The sequence below is a fragment of the Garra rufa genome, chromosome 14 (genome assembly GCF_049309525.1).
Source record: "Garra rufa chromosome 14, GarRuf1.0, whole genome shotgun sequence".
Lineage (NCBI taxonomy): Eukaryota > Metazoa > Chordata > Actinopteri > Cypriniformes > Cyprinidae > Garra > Garra rufa.
The window spans coordinates 16,252,995-16,275,503 of NC_133374.1; the positions used below are offsets into that span (position 1 = coordinate 16,252,995).

Here is a 22,509-nt window from a genome sequence, read left to right on the forward strand (position 1 = left end):
CTGAACTTAGTCACGACAAATCGAGTGTCGAGCACCAATGAATTTATCAGGTTATCAACGTATCGGGTTGTAGTTTCCTTCGTGCTCGACACTCGACCTATCGTGACTACATTTAAGATGGCGGCGACTGCTCTGTTCCTGGTGGAAGATGTCTGTATAAATCTTCTTGTAAATAAACTACCGGTGCTTTTTCTGAGTTCTCAATGTCTCGTTTTAAATGTCAGGGCCCTTGGAAGTCTACCGATGAAGTGTGGAGCTACTTTGTGCCTCGTAAATGGCGTAAAACAGTGATTTATTTACATGGCTTTTCCGATGCCCTGTTCACTCTCATAGACAGCCTGTTGTGAGCATCGGCTAACTGACCCCAGATTTCGGACAGCTGGACACAAACCGAGATGAAATATGCAAGGTACGTACACACTCGGTATCATGATTCAATACACTTTAGGTCAAAATCACACCGGAGTTCTCCTTTAAGAAAAAGACTTGTTGCAAACTTTTCAAGGGCAATAAAATAAAAATCAATCTATTTATGTTCATTTATTTATTAAAATTTACTTTATTTTTGTTTTTAATGTATTGTTGATCGAATAAATGCAGCCTTGGCGGACAGAGATTTGCAAAATCATATAAAAAAAAAAATCTTAATGAAGGCAAACTTTTGAATAAAATTAAAAATAATAAAATAATTTGGAAATCTCAGATACTATTTACCCTGTTACCCAGCGTTGGCGAACAGAGACTTTAAAAAAATATATATTTAAAAAAATCTTATTGATGGCAGACTTTGTCACGGATTAGGCAGGAACGACGTAATAAAAAGACGTATTTAATAAATCCAACAGAATACAGGTAGACACGGGAACACCAGGGGAAAACATCCATTTAACATCAAAGACCGACAAGAGTGCAGGGGAAAACACACACCTTAAATAGACAGACTAATTACAACCACAGGTGCAGACAATGATGGCGAAACCAAAAACACTCAGAACAGCGGGGGAGAATGGGAGAAACCAACAAGAAAGTCCGGGGGTGTGACATTACCTCCCCCTCCCGGAAGGCACGTCCTCGTGCCGACAAACAGACAAAAGGAAACAGTACAAAGTCTTAGGAGGGGGCTTAGGTGGAGGACGGACTCCCGGGAGGAGGGCACAAGATGGAGTCCAGGGTGGTGACGGAGGGAGGAGCCAAGGAGGTGACAGGAAGGGGCTGGAGCAGGAGGAGCCAGGTGGGACCCAGAACTCAGTCATGATGTAATCCCGCGGTGGAGCCGATGGAGGGAGGAGCCATGGTGGAGGAGAGGCTGACGACTCCATGGGTCCGACCGACGGAGGCGGAGCAGGTGGTGGGAGAGCCCGATGCGGCAACGGAAAGCCGAAGATCTTGGGTGACACCGCGGATCCGGAGGGCCAAGGCGGAACCCAAGGCTCTGGCGACCAAGGCGGAGATGGAGATCCGGAGGTCCGCGGCGGAGCCGGAGCGACAGAGAGCCGAGGCTGTGCCCGCGGGAGGGAGGAGGTCCAACGAGCCGGTGGGACGGAGCGACGAGGCACAGCCGGAGGAGTATAGTCCAGAGGCGAAGGTGGGGCGACGACTGACCAGGGCGGAGCCGGAGGGACGATGGAGCCCGGTGGAGCTGGTGGACCGACGGGTGACGGCGGAGACGAGGGAGCAGAGAGCCGGGGTGGAGGCGCAGGGTCGGAGGGCCGAGGCGGAGTCCAGGACTCTGAGGCTGGAGGCGATGGTGAGGGATCCTCCAGCCATGACACCGATGGAGATTGGCAGACCCGCGGTGAACCCACCGCACAGATGGTGGGCTGAGGGTGAGCAAGGGGACAGACAGCAGACAACGGGGATTCATGAAGGCTGGGCGGAACCAGCGGAGATTCAGGCTTAGGCAGAAGAGGGAGGGAAATCCAGGCAGATGGGTATTTCCGTGAGACAGTCAATTAAGTCCCCAGAGTTGTGCTCTTGCTCACCCCCAGTGGCGGTGCAGTGGACGGGGCTCTCTACAGCCCTCTCTTGCTCCACGAAGCACTCCACCGTCGCGGATGTAATGGCCAGCTCACGCACCTGATCAGCAGTTTTGACCCCGTCGGCACTCCATACTGCTGTCGCTCCAGGCTCGGGCTTTCCGTCTATAAAGGGCTCATAATCCGCGGGTCGGGGTGGCTGGCTGGGCTCTGGGTCCGGAGTGGCACTGGCGAGATGCTCCTTGGAACAGGCGGGGAACGCGGGTCTGTTTCTCGCCAGTGTCCACTCCACAAATGCGGTGAAATCCGCTCGAGGGCCATCCTCGGACGACGGCGCTCTGCACGACGCATTGAGGCTAGCATCATAGAACGTACAGAGTGCGTCGTCCGGGTAGCTGGTGGTGTTAGCTACGAGCTGGAACATCAACGTGTATCCCTCGAGCGGTAAATCCCCCTGCTTCAGCCGGAGGAGGATGAGTTCAGGACGGAGGAAGGAATCCATGGGGGAAAACACTACGGAAACAAAAAGACTGAAAAACTGAACGATAAACAAAACGGGGTGGAATACGCAAAAAAAAAAAAACTGTTTCGGTCAGTCTTTCTGTCACGGATTAGGCAGGAACAACGACGTAATAAAAAGACGTATTTAATAAATCCAACAGAATACAGGTAGACACGGGAACACCAGGGGAAAACATCCATTTAACATCAAAGACCGACAAGAGTACAGGGGAAAACACACACCTTAAATAGACAGACTGATTACAACCACAGGTGCAGACAATGATGGCGAAACCAAAAACACTCAGAACAGCGGGGGAGAATGGGAGAAACCAACAAGAAAGTCCGGGGGTGTGACAGACTTTTAAAGGGCAATAAAATAATAAAATAAAATAAAATGATTTTTCAAAAATTATTTATTTAATAAAATTTAAAATGTTAATAATATTTCACAGCATTTTTGTTTTTACTGTATTGTTGATAAATAAATGCAGATTTGCATTTAAGACAGAGACTTTTAAAAATATATTTAAAAAATCTTATTGATGACAAACTTTTGAAGGACAATAAATAAATGAAAAAAAAATTGTCTATTTATTCATTTATTTATAAAAAAATTACATTTTAATAATATTTCACAACATTTTTGTTTTTACTGTATTATTGATCAAATAAATGGTGGACAGAGACTTGCAAAATTATACAATAAAAAATATTATTGATGGCAAACTTTTAAATGGAAATAAAATAAAATAAAATAAAATAAAATAAAATAAAATAAAATAAAATAAAATAAAATAAAATAAAATAAAATAAAATGCAGCCTTTATATTATATTAAAAAATCTTATTGATTGCAAACTTTTGAAGGCCAATAAAACAAATTAATAATAATAATAATAAAATAAAATTATTAAAATACATTTATTTATTCATTTATTTACTCTGAAAAAAAATGGCAATCTTGCAAACTTTTGAAGGGCAATAATAAAATAAAATAGTTTATATATTCATTTATTTACTTGGAAATCTCGGATGCTGTTTACCCTGTTGGAGTTTATTTAGTGATACTGACACGCAGACTATACATTATCACTTACAAATTAAACAGGACAAGAGATGACACCGAACTATAGCAAAGAAGATATTGCCAGAGGGCTGACAATCAAATCCTAATTATAAATGTTATTTCAGACTCATGAAAACCAATAATGAACTTGATCATTCCCTCTTTGATCATTTCAGATGGCAAACTCCAGCCATATCCCAACAGTAATGGACTTAATATTCAACAAATTAGATTGTTACCTACCAATGTCAGTCCATATTTGTTCTGCACGCATAAACTAATTCAATACACAACACATATTGAGTCAGCGGCCTAAACATTATCTATATGCTACGGTTACACAGTGTTTATTATGACAGTGTCAAAGCTCTGCTCATCAGCTACACTAAGAGTCTGCATGCTGAGGTAGTCTTTTATCATTCTTCTTCCAGCAATGGATTATGGGAAGCAATATCAGTGTCTTTTAAGGATAATGTTTTTTTCCTCAGATAGCTGGTCAGAGTGCTGCTTCCTGTTGTACGATGATATGTCGAGGCTATTTATAGAAAGTAAGAAATGTGGACAGCGGCCAGTGTCCCAAACATGGGGCACCGCATAGACTTATTCAATCACGCACTAGTTGTGTACACAAACGAACACACTCACAAATGAAAATGACTTGTGCAAAGGTAATTTTGATGAACTCCACATGGAAATTTAATTAGGAAATAATTGCTGCTGAAACAGAACGTTTCAACACATAAAAGGAACAATCGATACTGAGTGCTGTTAAAACCCTCTCTGCTTTTAGTCCCTGCTGTGCTAACAAGAATTAGAACGGCGCGCAAAAGTCGCTCAATAGGGCTCAATTAAAACATTCGGTCATTGATTTTTTTCTTCTTGTTTAACTTTTGTAAACAACGTATTAAAGTATTGTGCTAGGGTAAGTTGTTCTGACTTTTATTTGATTAGATTCAAACTTCTTGCTTCTTAACAGACTGCACAGACTGTTCAATAACTGACAAAAAAAGTCGTCAATCTTTATACGATCATTTAATGATATGCAATATGTGCAATATGCACATCTGGCTATAATGAATCTTTACAAACTCATTTTTTCTAAAAGGAAGCTGGTTGGCCCTTGACTCTTTGCACCTGTTTCATTTTACTCTACCTGAGATTTTGCTCACTGTCTGTAGACAATCAATAACTCAATTAATAAAGCCATTCAGTCACCGTTGCACATTAGCAAGACTAGTCTCGCTACTATGGCAACTGTTCAGAGGCTGACTTCCTATAGCAGCAGTAATGCTGGTTATTAACTCTCAGCAGGACGAGAGTAGCAGTTGAAGCAGTTAGGATATAATTGTATAGATTTATACATGTTAGTGCATTTATTTTTTCAGAGAATAAGGCTAAAAACACAGTTTTAGCTTTAGTAAATGTGAATGTTCTGAGGATCATACAACTATAGAAAATAAAAATGGCTATGTAAAATAAAATAAAATATAAAAATTAAATAAAATAGAAATATAATCGAATAAAGCAGAATAGAATAAATAGAATAAAATAAAACAGAATAAAACAAAATAATAAAATTTAATAAAACAGAATAAAATAAAATGGAATAAAACTAAATAAAATAGAAAAAATGTAATAAAGCAGAATAGAATAAAATATAATTAATTTAAATAAAATTAAATGGAATAAAACAGAATAAAATAAAATAGAATAAAACAAAATAATAAAATAAAAAATAAAACAGAATAAATTTAAATAAATAAAATAAAACAGCTGTGCTGGGTCCATGTAAAATAAAATGAAATAAAATAAAACAGAATGAAATAAATAGAATAAAGCAGAATAGAAAAAAAAACAATGGAATAAAACAGAATAAAATAAAATAATGTAAAATTAAATAAAAAAGACTGAAATAAAATAGAATAAAATAAAATTGAATAAAGCAGAACAGAATAAAATAGAATTCAATAAAATAGAATTAACTTAAATAAAATTGAATAAAACTGAATAAAATAAAACAAATATATAAAACAGAATGAAATAGATTAGAATAAAACAGAATGTAAAAAAATTAAATAAAATAAAAACATTAAATATAATTGAAATTAAATAGAATTAAAGAATGAAGTAGAATAAAGTAAAATAGAATTAAATGCAATAAAATACAACAGAATAAAATAGGATTAAATAAATTGAATAAAATAAAACAAAAATAAAATAAAACTGAATAAAATAAAACAGGATAAAATAAAATAGAAGTAGAAATAGAATAAAGTAAAATAGAATAAAATAGAATACAATAAAATAGAATTAAACAAAAATAATGAAATTGAATAAAATTAAATAAAAAATAACAGTAAAAAATTAAATAAAATTACATAAAATAGAATAAAGTAAGGGACAAAGTAAAACTGATTACAATAGAATAAAATAAAATAGAATTAAAAACAATAAAATAAAACAATAAAATAGACTTAAATACAATAGAATAAAATTTAATAAAATAAAGTAAAACTGAATAAAATAGAATAAAATAAAATAGAATAAAATAGATTTAAATAAAATAAAAATGAAATGGAATAAAATTTAAAATTTAATAAAATAAAAAGAACAATAAAATAGAATAAATTGCATAAAAGAATAAAATAAAGTAGAACAAAGTAAAATAGAAAAATAAGAATTAAATAGAATTAAATACAATAGAATGAAACGTAATAAAATAAGGTAAAACGTAATAAAACTGAATAAAAAAAACAGAATGAAGCAGAATAAAGTACAATTTAATAAAATTACATAAAATATAATAAAATAAATAAAACATGTTTACATTTTTTTTAAATAACTATCATTGGTGTATGTTCTACAAGAAAATACCATTTCAATTATTATTTATTATTTGTACTATTTAGTATTGCTGTTTCTTTGTAATTATTTGTGAAATTAACTTTTAAAATTTTTAAATTACTTCAAAGTAAATCCTCATCATATTTGGCTGACTCTGGCATATATACCTTTATAAATAGTATTACCATGGTGTTTTTGGTAAGTAATTCTAATGTTTGACTTACAAATCAGATAATGTTAACACAAAGAAGAAAACAAGCAGTGGCAAGAGAACAGACAATATCAGAGTACACAAAAAAAAAAACTGCTTATACGTAATCCCTCTTTCCAACTGTCTGAATAAATCAAATTCATTCTCAAATCAGCGATACCTTTCTTCACTCGTCTGACAGTTTTGACTCTGAGTACATTTTGCCTCCAGCATGACTCTGAGAACAGCTTGTGTTTACTTGCTCTTGGACAAATTGGACAGTTGTTCATTTTTGAAGGTTTACCGCATCTATAAATTCCCGAAGAAGCCCTCTTCTCCCTAAACAAACTCTGCAGGAGTCCCAGCAGACCATAACAGAGGCCTTAAGAGAGGCCGGTGAGACGCTGGCATTGAGCAGGGCTTTTGATATCACTCCCTCTATTAAAGCAACCTGTGCTCCTCTGGGCTTTTTAAATGCATTAATCCTTTGTCCATATCACTAAATCAACAGTCCAACAGGAGACAAAGAGGATGCCACAGGGTTTTGAGAGAGCGAGAAAGGCAGAGAAGAAAAGTGACTTCTAAAAATACCCTCCTCAATTCAACCGCTCTGTAAATAGGCTCTATACAACCTGTCAGTGAAACCGTCTCGGAGCACTTGTTAAGAGAGACACAGTCACCTCATCTATTCCACTTACTGATACAGTTCAATGGACCAATATACACACACACAGCAGAAGAGATATTTTATGCTGATAATGAGTGGCAACTACACTACCGCCCTATAAAAGGTAACACGCAGTAACTACGGCAACAGTGAAGCTGGGGAAATGTTTTGTGATTGAATTTTGATCGATTTGCTATCGGTTTTCACACTCTGTTTTCTCTGAATCTGAGCTCGGCTGAGCCAAACCCATCTGTCACATGACAGATCATATTCTAGAAGATTTGATTTTGCTCATAAATCAATTATGAGGTTGACATGATGCTTATGTTTTATCCAGATTTGTTTATTTACTGGCTGAGGGGAGTGCTATATTCTCCAACCATTTCACCATTTGTATCACTCCACTTGCAGTATTTCTCACCGCGAGTGTTATGGTGGACACCTGAATCTAGTATTATTTTTTCAATGAGACTGTTTTTGTGTCACAGAATGTAGTTTTAAGAGTTTTGGGTGAGTAAGTACTTGTTTAGACTTCAAAGATGTGGTTTGTTAATAAAGATAACACCTTTTTGTGGTGAAAATTGGTTTCACCTTTTTCTGAGATGTGAGCTCCAGGTTGTCAGCGGCCGTTCAGCGCTCATTAACCTGCAGAGAGCAGTGTCACCTCGGCCAGACCTTCTGGAATTTGCTGCTGTCTCTATAATGGTTAAACACGAGATATATTTTGTTTTGGGTAAATCTAACGGGCAGTCTTTGGTCTCATTAGTCTATTATTTGTTCCAGAGCAAATAGCTTTGGCTGAGGGCAAAATCTCATCATGTTATATTTTATGTAACTTTAATGCTGTATATCAGAGCGCAGCCTTTGTGCTTTTGACTGAATTGCTTAGCAACATTTATGATGACTGCTGTTGCTTATTAAATATTATTATTTACTAAAAAATACTTTATATAAGTAATAGCAGTACTTTACAGTTGAGGTTAAACGTTTATATACACTTTGCAGAATCCAACATAAGAGGGATCATACAAAATTTAGTACAGACCCTAATAAGATATTTGACAAAAGATGTTTACATATAGTCCACAAGAGAAAATATAAAAAAAAAAGTTTAGATAGTTGTTCATGAGTCTCTTGTTTGTCCTGAACAGTTAAACTGCATGCTGTTCTTCAGTAAAATCCATCGGGTTCCATAAATTATTTGTTTAGTTTTGTTTTTTTTTTTCATCATTTTTGTGTATTTAAACCCTTTCCAACAATGACTGTATGATTTTGAGATCCATCTTTTCACACTGTGGACAACTGAGGGACTCATATGCAACTATTACAGAAGGTTCAAACACTCACAATTGCTTCAGAATGAATAGAATGAAGATGTGTACATTTTTCTTATTTTGCCTAAATATTATAATCTTTTAATTCAGATTTTTTTTCATTAAGTACTACCCTTCAGAAGCTACAGACAATATGTACATGTTTCCCAGAAGACAAAATAAGTTCAATTTACCCTGATCTTCAAATTCAAAAAGTTTCCACCCCCTTAATGCATCGTTTTTCCTTCTGAAGCATCAGTGAGCATTTGGACCTTCTGTAATAGTTGCATATTAGTCTCTCGGTTGTCCTCAGAGTGAAAAGATGAATCTTCAAATTATACCGTCATTGTTGGAAAGGGTTCAAATCCACACAAAACTGCTGAAAAACCAAAGAATTTGTTAGGATTTGGACATTCAAATCAATGTTTTTTTGTGAATATGAGATTGAGCTAAAGAATGAATGCTGTATCAGATTAAAGAAAACACACTTACTCAGTCAATCTCTCTCTCATAATATGTAATACAGTGAGTTTTTAATACAGTAATATAATAAGCGTTCAATTAGGGCTGTGCAATTAATCAAAATTCAGTCTCGTTTTCGGTTTCAAATGATTATGAAAATACAATAATCGAGATAAAATGATTATTACGCTGATTATTATGCAGATTCCGCTGTCTTTCTTTAAATTAATCAATCATAAATTTCCGGACCCACTCATAATTGTGTTACAGAATCATGATTACAATATTGACCAAAGTAATCGTGATTATGATTTTTGCCATTATCAAGCAGCCCTACTTTCAGTAAAGCAACTCAATGTTCGTTCCTTACTAGTTCTATTGGGCCATTGTCGAATTAGTAATGGAGGCTTGGGCTCAGCTGTTAAACTGAGATTTAAATTGATGGCAGAAGGAAGTAGTTTGCACAGAAGAGGTTTTTAAAGACACTTTTTGTTTCTTAGGTATTTACACACTTGTGCCATCGAACTGTTGTAAAAACGTCATTATAGACACACTGATTTGTTTTGACAAAATGACTGCTTTTCACATTTTTATGACAATATACTGTAAATCACAAATGTTCACAGACTTTTAGAAGCATTATTCTGTCCATTTAATGTTTCCATTATCAGGACATTGATAAGGAACATGATAATATCATGATTCATCACTTCTCCAAAGTGCTGTACTGCCATTTGAGCTCTTTACTTTGAGTTTTTATGACATACTGTGTGTATACTGAGTGTGCTTTGCCATTGTGCTGGCAGCCAGAGGTCTGTTTTACGGCTCTTTCTGGATGAATGAGCTGTATGTTTTTTCCAGGTAATCACGATGACTCCCTCTTACAGTTACAGACGATGATGCATCTGTGGTACTGAATAAGGAACTGAACTGGACTCTTATGCTGGGAATCCTATCTAAAGGACTTTAAGTCTTTGTATGTTTATATGCGAGACAGAGGGCAAAAGGTGACCTAGTTTAGTTTAATTTCACACAGCTGCTAATCAAAAACGCTTTCTCAACAACAGAAAGAGAGAGGGGGCAAAACAACTGAGCAAAGAGGAAGTAAGAGGGGGAGAGCACAGCGGAGGTAAATAGGGATAACAATTCACGTGAAGAAACGACGTGAAGGAGGAACGTGAAAAAACCTGAAGGAAAATAAAGTGTGATGGAAACAGAATGAGTCAGGAGGTGAAGGCAGTTCATGTGAGCTGCGGGAGACAGGATCATGGGAGAAATGAGTGATGAAGGTGGAGAAAATTAGATTTCAGTCAACGAAACAGGAAACCAGAAAAACATTTGCTTTGGTGCTTAATGAACTTATGAAGAAATGCTTTCGCTGCTGCTCTCATCTTACAGAGCTTGCCAAGATAAGTGGAAGAGGAACATCAGGTCAAATAAAGAATTATTAATAACCAAAATAAAACTAGTCAAGCTTGTAGAGAGACTGCAAACAACAAAAAATAATGCAAATATTATAAGTATTTTTGTCTTGCTTTCCAAAAATAACAAGAGATATAACAATGATTAAAATAGATTTACTTGAGGAGCACAATTTCATTAAAACTAGTTTTCAGAGAATATATTATTATTTAACCCACTTGAAAATAGTATGAAGTAAAATTGATTGAAGATAGATATGTATTTATTTATGTATGTATGTATGTAGGCCATTGGGGTAAATAATAACAATAATAATAATAATAAATTATTCAAGGTTAAATATTACTATCAATTTTAGTATTTTATAATTTTATTGTTATAAAATGTAAGATTATGTTATATTAATTAAATATATTATATTATATTATATTAAATATTACATTAAATATATATTATATCACATTAAATATATCTTATGTGAATAGGTATATCTTACATAAGTAAATTTACCTTTTTTATGAATAATTAATTTTATTGATAATATATTATCAATTAACCCACTGGAAAGTAGCATAAAGCATTGAACTCACTTCTTTTATTTATGCCCCCAAAGGTGGTTAAATCTGTCAATGATAAAATAAAATAAAAAACACTTTAATTAAATAATAAATAATTCAAGATCAAATATTATAAGTTAAATTAATTCAAGGGATAGTTACTATGATATTTTAATTTTATTTTATTTATGCCCAAAAAATAGTCTCTATGTTATTTTTATTTAATTTTATTTAAAAAAAAAATAAAAATAAAAAAATAAAATAAATAAAAAAATAAACCCAAAAGGTGCTTAAATCAATTTTTATTATTAAATTTTTATCAATTAAATTATTATTAAATAATATATTATTCAAGATGAAATATAAATTAAATTAATTTAAGGGATAGTCTCTATGATATTTTTATTTTATTTATGCCCCAAAAAGTGCTTAAATCTGCCAATGAGTTAAAAACAAATAATACATTCAAGATGAAATATTATAAATTACATTAATTTAAGAGATAGTCTCTATATTTTAATTAACTTTTTTATGCCCCAAAAAGTGCTTAAATCTACTAATGAGTTAAAAACAAATAAGAAATTATTATTAAATAATAAATAATTTAGGACTAAATATTATATTAAATTCATTTAAGGGATAGTCTCTTTGATATTTTATTTTATTTATGCCTAAAAAAGTTCTTAAATCTTCAAACGAGGTCAAAACAAATAATAAATGATTAAAAATGAAATATTATAAATTAAATTAATTCAAGGAATAGTCTCTTTGATATTTTTACTTTATTTATGCCCCAAAAGGTTCTTAAATTTGCCAATGAGGTAAAAAAAAAAATAACAATAACAATTTATTATAAAAATAATATATATAAAAAATAATTCAAGATTAAATATTATAAATTAAATTAATTCAAGGGATAGTCTCTATGATATATTTATTAGAAAACAAGACAAAATACTGATTAAAAAATGCCTTTTAAAGAGCTAATCTGCGAACAAATCACACTCTGAAGTGCTCTTGAATCTAGTACAAAACATTTCATTTTAAGATAAAACAATGCAATTACTACAGCAATCAACTTTTCGATTAAAACAAGAGGGAGTGATAACCTTCCTCACAGACCAAACTTGAAACAACCAACGATCAAAGTGAATCACATTATAACGTTTACAAATATGCCCCCATGCAAACAGCAGATCTGAAAAGCCTGTTAGATTTATAGACTCTCTTCTGACGGCGTGCACATCTGAGCTGAAGAAGTATAGGACAAAACTGATCTAGAGGGAATAAAAGCGGCGACTCCAGCTGGGCCGTCTCGCAGTGATGTCAGTAACCATGCCAGTTATCAATGAGATCTATGCAAATGGAGCCCCACACACGGCGCCTGAGAACACAAATCGTATTGTGTGCTTCCACACGGCACTACACCTGCGTAAGAGTGTGTTTGGGTTTGTGTCAGTATGTGGTCAAATCGGTTTCTAATTAATGATTACACAAAGTTTACACTGGGGCCAGCTGATATAGAGACACACCACTACTGAGCAGTCAGCCACTGGAGAAGCTGAGTAAATGATAGCTGAGAAATAGTTTTGTCGTCTCATCTTCGGTGATTTACTTGCACATACTGTACAATCTGACCTGGATGACCCTGACCAGGAGAGATTTGCCGCTCTCTCTCTCTGTTTACTCTGTGTTTGTTTAACAGAGCTGTATTTGCTTTGAACTCTTTGTACATGGACTGTTACATAGGAAAGAAAAAATACATGTGAAATCTTATCATCTTAACTGCTTCTCTTAAACAGAAATAAGATTAGATAGACAGCAAGGCAGGTTTTGCTTCTTCTAAAAAAAGACCTCACATAGAGATTTATATTATTGATATTATTAACTAGTGTAAAATTATTTAAAGCATTTTTGTTAATTAAAATAAAATAAACTTAAGATTTGAAATGATGCCAACTAAACCTAAATAGTAATATTAAAAAAAACATAATAATAGTAATAATAATAATAGAAATGATGATACATCTAAATAAATAAATAAATAAAATGAAAACTGAAAATTTTAAAATAAAACCTCATTCAAAATATTAATAAATATAATAATAAAAACTTAAATTAAAAAACATAAACCTAAATAGTAATATAAAAACTAAACTGCAAAAAAAAAGAAAAGAAAAAAATTGTTTCAACTTAAAAAAATAAGTATGCTGCCTTAAATTTTTAAGTTGATTCAAATCAAATATCCACGTTTTCATGTAGTACAACTTTACATTTCATGTTGGCTAAACTTAAAATTTTAAGGCAGCATGAACACTTACTTTTTTAAGTTGAATCAACTTTTTTTGTTACAGTGTAATATAAATGACGATATTACTAAATAAATAAATAAATAAATAAATTGAAATAAATTGAAAACTATAAAAATAAAAACCCTTTCAAAATATGAATAACTATAATAGTACATAAATAACACCACTATAAACAATGTCTCAAAACTGAAATTTAAAAAGTTAAACCTAAATAGTAATAAAATGTAAAGTAATAAAAATTATATAGTCAATAAATAAATAAATACTGAAAATATAAAAATAAAAGCTCATTCAAAATATTAATAACTATAATAGTACATAAATAACACTGCTATCAACAGTGTCTCAAAACTGAAATAATAAAAAAATTTAACCTAAATACAAATATTAAAAAATAAAAATATAAAAATTATATTACAGAATAAATAAATAAAATTGAAAATATAAAAATAAAAGCAAACATTAAATGAAAAACTTAAAAATGAGAAATATTGACAGAGTTAAACCACTAAAATGACAAAAAAAAGCTTAAAAAAATAACGAAAATAGTAATATTAAAAAAAATATATATAAAAAATAATAAAAATGCATACTACAAAATAAATAAAAAAATAAAAAAATAAAAATAAAAGCTCACTATAGTACATAAATAACACTGCTATACACAATGTCTCAAAACTGAAATAAATTTTTTTAAACCTAAATAGTAATAAAAAACGAATAAAATGATATTACAAAAATAAATAAATAAATAAAATGAAAACAGAAAATATAAAAATAAAAGCTGAAAATATTAATTACTATAATAGTACATAACACTGCTATGAATAATTTCTCAAACTGAAATAAAACATTAAACATAAATAGTAATAAATAAAATAATATATACAATTATTTATAAAAATTATAAAAAATGTTGATATTACTAAATAAATAAATAACTGAAAATATACAAATAAAAGCAAACATTAGATGAAAAAATAAAAAAAATTAGAAATGTTTCCAATTAAAGTTGAAGCACTAAAATTACTCCAAAATTAACGTAAATAGTAATATAAAAAATTCACTACTGAATAAAATAAATAAATAATTAAAAGGTCATTCAAACTATGAATAACTATAATAGTACACAAATAACACTGCTATCAACAATGTCTCAAACTGTGCTGTGATTTGCCAAGTCTGGTATTAAATTAAACATTTCAAAATCCATGTCAGTTTTATAGACTTACACTTTTACAGTATATCCATCAGAAACAGTTAGAAAACTTCAATGACACATAAGTGATAACTCCATTAAGTATTCTATGCTACAAACAAGAACTATCCAAGTCTGAAATTTTGCTTTAGGCATATGAGGAGAAAGACAAGCTTGGAAGTTGCAAACGAGAGCATCCTCAAATGAGCCACACACACAAAAAAAACGGTCCTTTACTATATACTGACCCAATTACAACACACTCTGGGACGACAATAAATGTATAAAGTGTACATTCAATGACCTACATAACCAGAAACCTCATGCAAGAACACAGGTCAACCAGAGATCGCCAGCAGCCAGATCTGAATCACAGGTCAAACTAGAGGGTGGGAAAAAGAAAAAGTTGACCCACCGCTCATTTTCCCTCTCTCTCTCCTTCTGCCGTCTGGACTTGTGCAGTAGTCCGATCAGAATGACAGCAGCCCGAATGCCGGCTTTCTTGGAGTTCACTTTGGCTTCAGAATCCGACATGCTGTCCGGCCCACACTCCGAAACAGACTTGGGACCAGGACCGTCCTGCGCTATTCTGGTATGACCAAGCTCTCTGCCACGGGCTGAGGGACTGAGAATATACATCTCCCGTCTACCTCTCTCATTCTCATGCTCTCTCTCTCTCACTCTCTCTCTCTTTCCTCCTCTCACTCGCTCCTACACCAGTTCTCATTGCCCGCCCCTGTCTGCATCTGATAGGCTGCATAGAATACAGGCCACACCCACTTCTCCCCAGCCCCTCCCTTCCAATCCCTCTCTCACTTTCCACTCATTTTCCATCCGCTCTGTTCCTGGACTGCTCAGCTTTCTGTTGCCAGACCTTTCCGCACTCGTTCAATCTAAAAAAATCTGTCCTCTCCTGCCCTCAGACAGTCAGACTTAATTGCATATTGCATCTTTCTGAACCAAAATGCACCTTTTATTCAGCGTCGAAAGAAACTCTATCACCTGTCGGTCAACATCCTTGACCTTTTCCAGTTTTCTATGACATTTCTTAGCATCGCAATATGTAGGAAAGTAAGAATTTCCTTTATGTTTCAGTATATTTGAGTTTGTATGTGCCCTCAAGCATCTTGTCTGACCTGTTCTTCATTTCTGGCTCCTGTCTCTGTTTGTCTTTCATCTTCTCTTTCTGTTTGCCTTTTCCCACTGCAGGAAGTTACTCCCTCTTCTGCTGTCTGCCTAGTGTGCTGGGTCTGACTCTTTCCATGCACATCTCACTCATAGACGGATTAATGTGTGGGCCTGCTGAGCGTTTGCCCCAAGGAGGTCTATAATACCTGGAGAAGGCTATCCGTTAGCATTTCCATTCATCTCAGTGGCAGCAGCTCAGCTGGTGCTGGAACCCCCAGAAGTACTGGTTTGAAATCAACCTTTTTTGCTCATGGCACCACATTACATAAATAAAAAGCAAGGGGTCAAGCTTTAAGACAGTAAGAATGCCAGCTTTCACATGGGTTGTGGTACTTTTGTGAACACATGTCGAAGACTGACACGGAAGAGAAGAAACTGTTGAATAAAGTTATTTTAGTTTGTTTTGCGCACAAGAAGTATTCGCGTAGCTTCATAAAATTATACATGTGAGTGTTTTGACAATATAATCAAAATAAAATGGTAATTTCCAGACAAAGCATTATGAAATAATTTACTTACAGTTTGTGATGCAGCTACAGCTTTCAACAAATGTTTCCTTGTGAACTCTCTATGACACTGTTTTGAAGTCTGAACAATCCTCTGACATGCTTGTTATTTTTTATTTAGTATTGACCTGAATAAGATATATCACATAAAAAACATTTACATATAGTCCACAAGAAAAAATAATAGTTGATTTTATAAAAATTACCCTGTTCAAAAGTTTACATACACTTTATTCTTAACACTGTGTTGTTACCTGAATGATCCACAGCTGTGTTGTTGTTGTTGTTGTTGTTTTTTGTTGTTGTTGTTGTTGTTGTTATTTAGTGATAATTGTCCATAAGTTCCTTGTTTGTCCTGAACAGTTAAACTGCCTGCTGTTCTTCAAAAAAATCCTTCAGGTCCTACAAATTCTTTGGTTTTTCAGCATTTTTGTGTATTTGAACCCTTTCCAACAACAACGATTTTGAGATTCATCTTTTCACACTGAGGATAACCGAGGGACTCATATGCAACTATTACAGAAGGTTCAAGTGCTCACTGATGCTTCAAAAGGAAACACAATTCATTAAGAACTGGGGGTTAAACGTTTGAACAAAACGAAGATGTGTACATTTTTCTTATTTTGACTAATTATATATATTTTTTCATTTAGTACTGCCCTTCAGAAGCTACAGAAGATACTTCAATTTTTTACCAGAAGACAAAATAAGTTACATATACCCTGATCTTCAAATTAAACATTCATTGTGTTTCCTTTTGAAGCATCAGTGAGTGTTTAAACCCTTTGTTATAGTTGCATATAAGTCCCTCAGTTGTCCTCAGTGTATAAAGATGGATCTGAAAATCATACAATCATTGTTGGAAAGGTTTCAAATACACAAAAATGCTAAAAAAAAAAAAAAAAAAAAAAAAAAACTAAATTGTGGGACCTGGAGGATTTTCTGAATAGCAGGCAGTTAAACTGTTCACGACAAACAACGGATTCATGAACAACTATCACTAAACAAACAAAAAACAACAACAACAACAAAAAAAAAAAAAAAAAAACACAGTATTAAGAATCAGGGTAATTTTTATCAATTTAACTAGTACTTTCTCTTGTGGACTATATGTAAGTGTCTTTTATGTCAAATATCTTATTCAGGTCAGTACTAAAAAACAATAACATGCATTTTGGACAATCTTTTATTCTATGTGAAAGTTGCTTTAACATCATTTTCTATAAAAATTGTGGTGCTCGTTGATCCCAATCAGCACTGAAAGTATGCAGTGTGTCATGGCACAACATCATGATCCTTTCCTTATCTCACTGCTGTCCAACGCTTATAGTCAGATGTGCTCTTTGTGTCTAATAATGGCCATAACCCATCCAGTTTTTTGTTCTGTTTGCAAAAGATTAACTACCCATGTCTGCAAAAGCAGATGGTTCTCTGACAACTAAAATGAAAGCTAAAATAGAAACAGTGGCCAGCTGGTTCTCTCGTAATCAATAAGGATTAAAGCTGACATGAAATCAAAATTGACTTTTATGCTTAACTTTCCTAAAATGCATTCCAGATCTTCAATGCACATAAAAAAATGTTTATATTCTTAAAGAGATAGTTCACCCAAAAATGAAAATTCTGTTTTTTTACTATTTACTCACTCTCATGTGACCTTTGTTCATCTTCAGAACACAAATTAAGATATTTTGAAATTGACATTTAGAAAGATACATATTGAAATCTTAGAGCTTTCTGACCCTGCATAGACAGCAATGCAACTGACACGTTCAAGGCCCAGAAAGGTAGTAAAGACACTGATAAAATAGTCCATGTGACATCAGTGGTCCAGCCTAAATTTTAAGAAGCTACAAGAATACTTTTTTTGTGTTTGGACATAATGGTGAGTAATTAATGACAGAATTTTCATTTTTTGGTAAAACTCTCCCTTTAACCTTTTGTTTTTAAATTACTTTGCATCTATATATAGTGTACGTTAAATTACTGCAGTAAATTGGATTGTTGAAATTAGACATGAATGTAATGTAAAGTTTGTAAGGTAAGATACTGAAGTATCTATTTCTTGTTGAATGTGAGATACTTTCCCCTCAAGACGCCAAAAATTTAATAAGAGTGAAACAAAAACAAGCAAACAGCTGCTTTAAACAACAAGTGCTTCAAAGAGCCAATGTACCCCTTCCCCAGACTCAGACTCAGGCTCTGCCATGGTAACGTCGCCTCAGATTCCCCAAATCTGCCACCAGGATCCTCATCCCCACGGCAACCCTGAGCTTCCTCTGGGGAAGGGGCTGGTTGACAAGCAAGCAAGGTCATGTGATCAGTGGAAGAGACCAGGTATCTTGTATCTGTGGAGAGGTACTGAGAAATTAATATGTGAGGTGTCTGGTAGGAAAAGGTGAACTGTATTCTCTCTGCTGTTAGATGGAAAGCGAGAGATCCAGAATGAACACAAAGTGAGCAGTCTTTCCACAAAGACCATGAAGCTTCAGGCTAAACCCCTCAGAGAGCCACAAACACAGATGGATGAGCAAACACATCCCCCTCTCTCATTCCCTCAACTCCTTCCACACACAAACACGACTCCCACTGCCCCTCAACACATCACACACAGGCATCCCTAGTATACAGTAAATACCTTATAGAACATCACAAATTCTTCCCCTCCAAACATCTGTAGTAGCTCGGAGCAACACACACCTCTCACACCTTTCACTGCACTTCACATGGTATCCCAGTGGTCTTCTTCATTCAGGTGCAAAAACACACTTTGGAAACTTACGAGGAGACATGGGGTATGGGAAACGTCTCCAGTGACTAAAGAATGGCGGGAAGTTACATCACATAACCTGCAGAGCAGCAGTCACCTGAAAACTCGACACCTGTGAAGGTTATCGCATGCTAACACACACAAAATCAAACCCAAAACGCATTTAGAGATAAAACCTTCACTGTTTCTGGAGTAAAAGGTTCTGTTACTGCTGAATAAACTCAAAGCAACAAACATGATTTACAAAAATTAACCATGGTTTTACTACAAATAAAAAAAGGGAAAAAACAAATTAACCATGTGTTGCTATACCCTAAGCATAGTTTAACCATGGTATTTGTAGTAAAACTGTGGTAATACAAATGGTACACTGTAAAAAAAAAAGTCACCTGTTTAAACTTACGAACAGTTGCTTTCATAAAATTTGAAGTAAAATCAACTTCAAAATACAAGTAATTTCAACCCAAAAAGTCAAAAAGCACTTTACTGTAGTAAGTTGAAATGACTTGTACTTTGAAGTTGATTTAACTTAAAATTTTAAGGCAGCAACTGAACCTAAGTTTGTAAGTTGAAACATAGTCAGTAGTAGTACAAACATTGAAACATAGTACAGTGTAGTCAATGTGCCAAAAAAACTATAGTTACTACACTTTTACTATTAAAAGAAATTTGATGGTTAAAAAAAATGGATAACGAAAGATAAAACTCCTCAGGTTAGCTACATTACTACAGAATAGTTGTTTTCAGAATTACAAAACAAAACTCTAATCTGACCATGCAGCATAAATGCTATTAGACAGTAATACATAAACATCATTTTAGCTAATAACATTCTTGCACAAATAGCATTAGCCAGAAAAATCCTCGCATACATTATATTAGCCAATGATATCCTACCATACTAAACGTTAGCTAATAATATTGTAGCATAAATAAGATCAGCCAATAATATCCTAGCCTTACTAATATTAGCCCACAACCTAGCATAAATAATATCCTAGCATAAATATAGCTAATAGCATTCTAGCATATATAGCATTAGCTAGTCAAATCTTAGCATACATAATATTAGCTGATAACATCCTAACATACATAATTTTACCTAATAATATTGTAACATCAACCAATAATATCCTAGATTCATTAGCCAATATCCTAGCATAAATAACATTTGACAATAATTTCCTAGCATAATATTAGAAAATAATACATAAATATAAATAATATTAGCTAATAACATTCTAGCATAAATAGTATTAGCCCGTAATTTCCTAGCATAAATAATAATAATAGCCAATAATATGTTAGCCTAAAAAATATTAGCCAATAATATCTTAGGGTAGCATAAAGAAAAATAACAGCATTGTAGCAGAAATATTATTCACAAATATTCGAGTCTAAATAATATTAGCCAATAACATCTTAGCGTAACTATCATTAACCAATACGATTCCAGCAATAATAATATTAGCCAATAATATCTGAATAAAAGTAATATTAGCCACAAATAGGCAAGAAAATATGAGCATAAATAATATTAGCCAATAAAATCCTAGCAAAAATAATATTACCCAATAATACTGTAGCATAAATAATAACAGGTAGTAATATACTAGCACATAACCAATCAGCTCTCAAAGGATAAGTCCCGCCCTACATTATTTCAAACTCAACATATTTTAGTATTTTAGAAATATGTGGCTTTGCTGAAGTACTTGTTCTCCAAAACCTGTTGTTTCAAAAAGACAATGAAGGTGACTAACACTGAACCAGACTAGTGAAACTCAAGGTTTTAAGGTTGCCATCAATCCAGCTTCTGTCTCAAGCTCATGCGCTCTAAATTAATCAAAACAAGTGTCCAGTAGATAGGTCTATTAGCCAGCCTAGATAGAAATGCGTCGACACCGTATGAAGAATGAGACAAGACAAGACAAGGTGACTGAGAGAGCAGCTGAGTATAAATCCAAGCCAAACACTGCAGACAGAAATAGCCGAGCACCGCACAGGAGAAACATGTGGCCCTGGAGCCAAGCCCAGCCAAGCCAGAGCTCCTTAATGAGCACAGTGCAATATCAGTGTATGCTTACACACTTTCACACTAACACACTGGCTCCCATACACAAAGATAAGCTCATTCAGTGTATCTCCGAAACACATACACACACTATGGAAGCCACTTACACAAACACCTACTCTTGGGCAACACCATCTTACTGATATAATTAGCTTGATGGGAACAAAATCCCTGATGTGTGACACTGATGTACAGTTAAAGCCTACCTGCTGAAACTAAATGGCAAATTCAAAGGTCACAAGTAAGGGTGACCCTTGGATAGTTACTGAGAAGTTTATTGTAAATTGGTTTGGAAAAAAACAGACAAACTCTGCAAGTAAGCCATATTTAAACTTTGCAGAGCATAATAAAGTGAAAATAATGCTGAATTCTCATTGTCAGTTTTGAAGTTCAGGGAAAGAGTCAGCTGCTCATTATTGCAAAATAGACCTGGCGGTTTGGCAGGTCTCAGGGGGTTTATTTTTGCGATAATGGCCAGCTGACTGGACAATATCCAACTTATTTCATGGCTACTTACTGAATAAATAAATGGACATGAAAGAGTCTGTGGCAGTGTTGTTTTTGTTCACTAAAACTATTTTGTTAACTGACATAAAACTGAAACAAAATAAAATATCAATATTAAAACGCTTTACTTTTAACAAAAATTAGAAATGCTGCCTTAGAAATGAACACACCTAGGTTCATTAGAAATACATGCCTGTAACAAAATTTATGCAAAAGGAACAAGGCCCAGAAAGGCCCAGTACTCTCATGAACGCACACTGGCTGACACGGAAGAGAATAATTGTTAAATAAAGTTGTTGTTTTTTCGTGCACACAAAGTATTCTCATAGTTTCATAAAATTACAGTTGAACCACTAATGTCACACAGACTATTTCATCGATGTCCTTACTACTTTTCTGGGCCGTGAACATGGTAGTTACATTGCTGTCTATGCAGGGTGAGAAAATTCTTATTTTATCTTTTTTATTTGATAATATCTTGAACAAAGATGAACAAAGGTCTTAATTAATGACAGAATTTAAATTTTTTGGGTGAACTATCTCTTTAACAAAAGCAAATCCGAGGTAAAAACACATAATCTGAGGTAAAATCTGAGGCAAAAATGCATTTGCTGAAGCAAACATGTCATTTTAGCTTGCTTTTACAAGTCTTTGAGCCCTTGTATTATTACTCATGTTTTCAAACACTCCACATCAAGTACAATGCTGTACCTTGCAACAAAGCAAGTTTACTACATAGAAAAGCCCTACATATGGATATTATAAGTTTATAAATCATGTGCCATTGTACAAATGTTTTGAAGTCATAAAACAGAACTGCATAAGGAACTGTGTGATAATATTTAATCGATTATTAATTGATAATCTGCCCCTGTAATGCAAGTAGAAGAATGTTTTTCTAATTACCCTAAGTTAAAATTAACACTGAAATAGAAATAAATTAAAGCTAAACAG

The 22,509-nt window shown here is 33.8% G+C and overlaps 1 protein-coding gene across 5 annotated transcripts in view; it reads right to left on the reverse strand.

Moving 5' to 3' along the window:
* The window catches only part of rap1gap2a (RAP1 GTPase activating protein 2a), a 109,941-nt gene that overhangs the window by 39,216 nt on the left and 48,216 nt on the right, over positions 1-22,509 (reverse strand). For 4 of the 5 annotated variants that reach the window (XM_073818435.1, XM_073818434.1, XM_073818440.1 and 1 more), the window contains exon 1: positions 14,926-15,169. The exons of the other annotated variant lie outside the window; for it this stretch is intronic. In XM_073818435.1, the coding sequence (XP_073674536.1) occupies positions 14,926-15,149 (224 nt within the window). In that variant the 5' untranslated portion in view covers positions 15,150-15,169. Of the gene's footprint in view, positions 1-14,925; positions 15,170-22,509 lie in introns of those variants that run through there. 5 annotated transcript variants of the gene reach the window in all.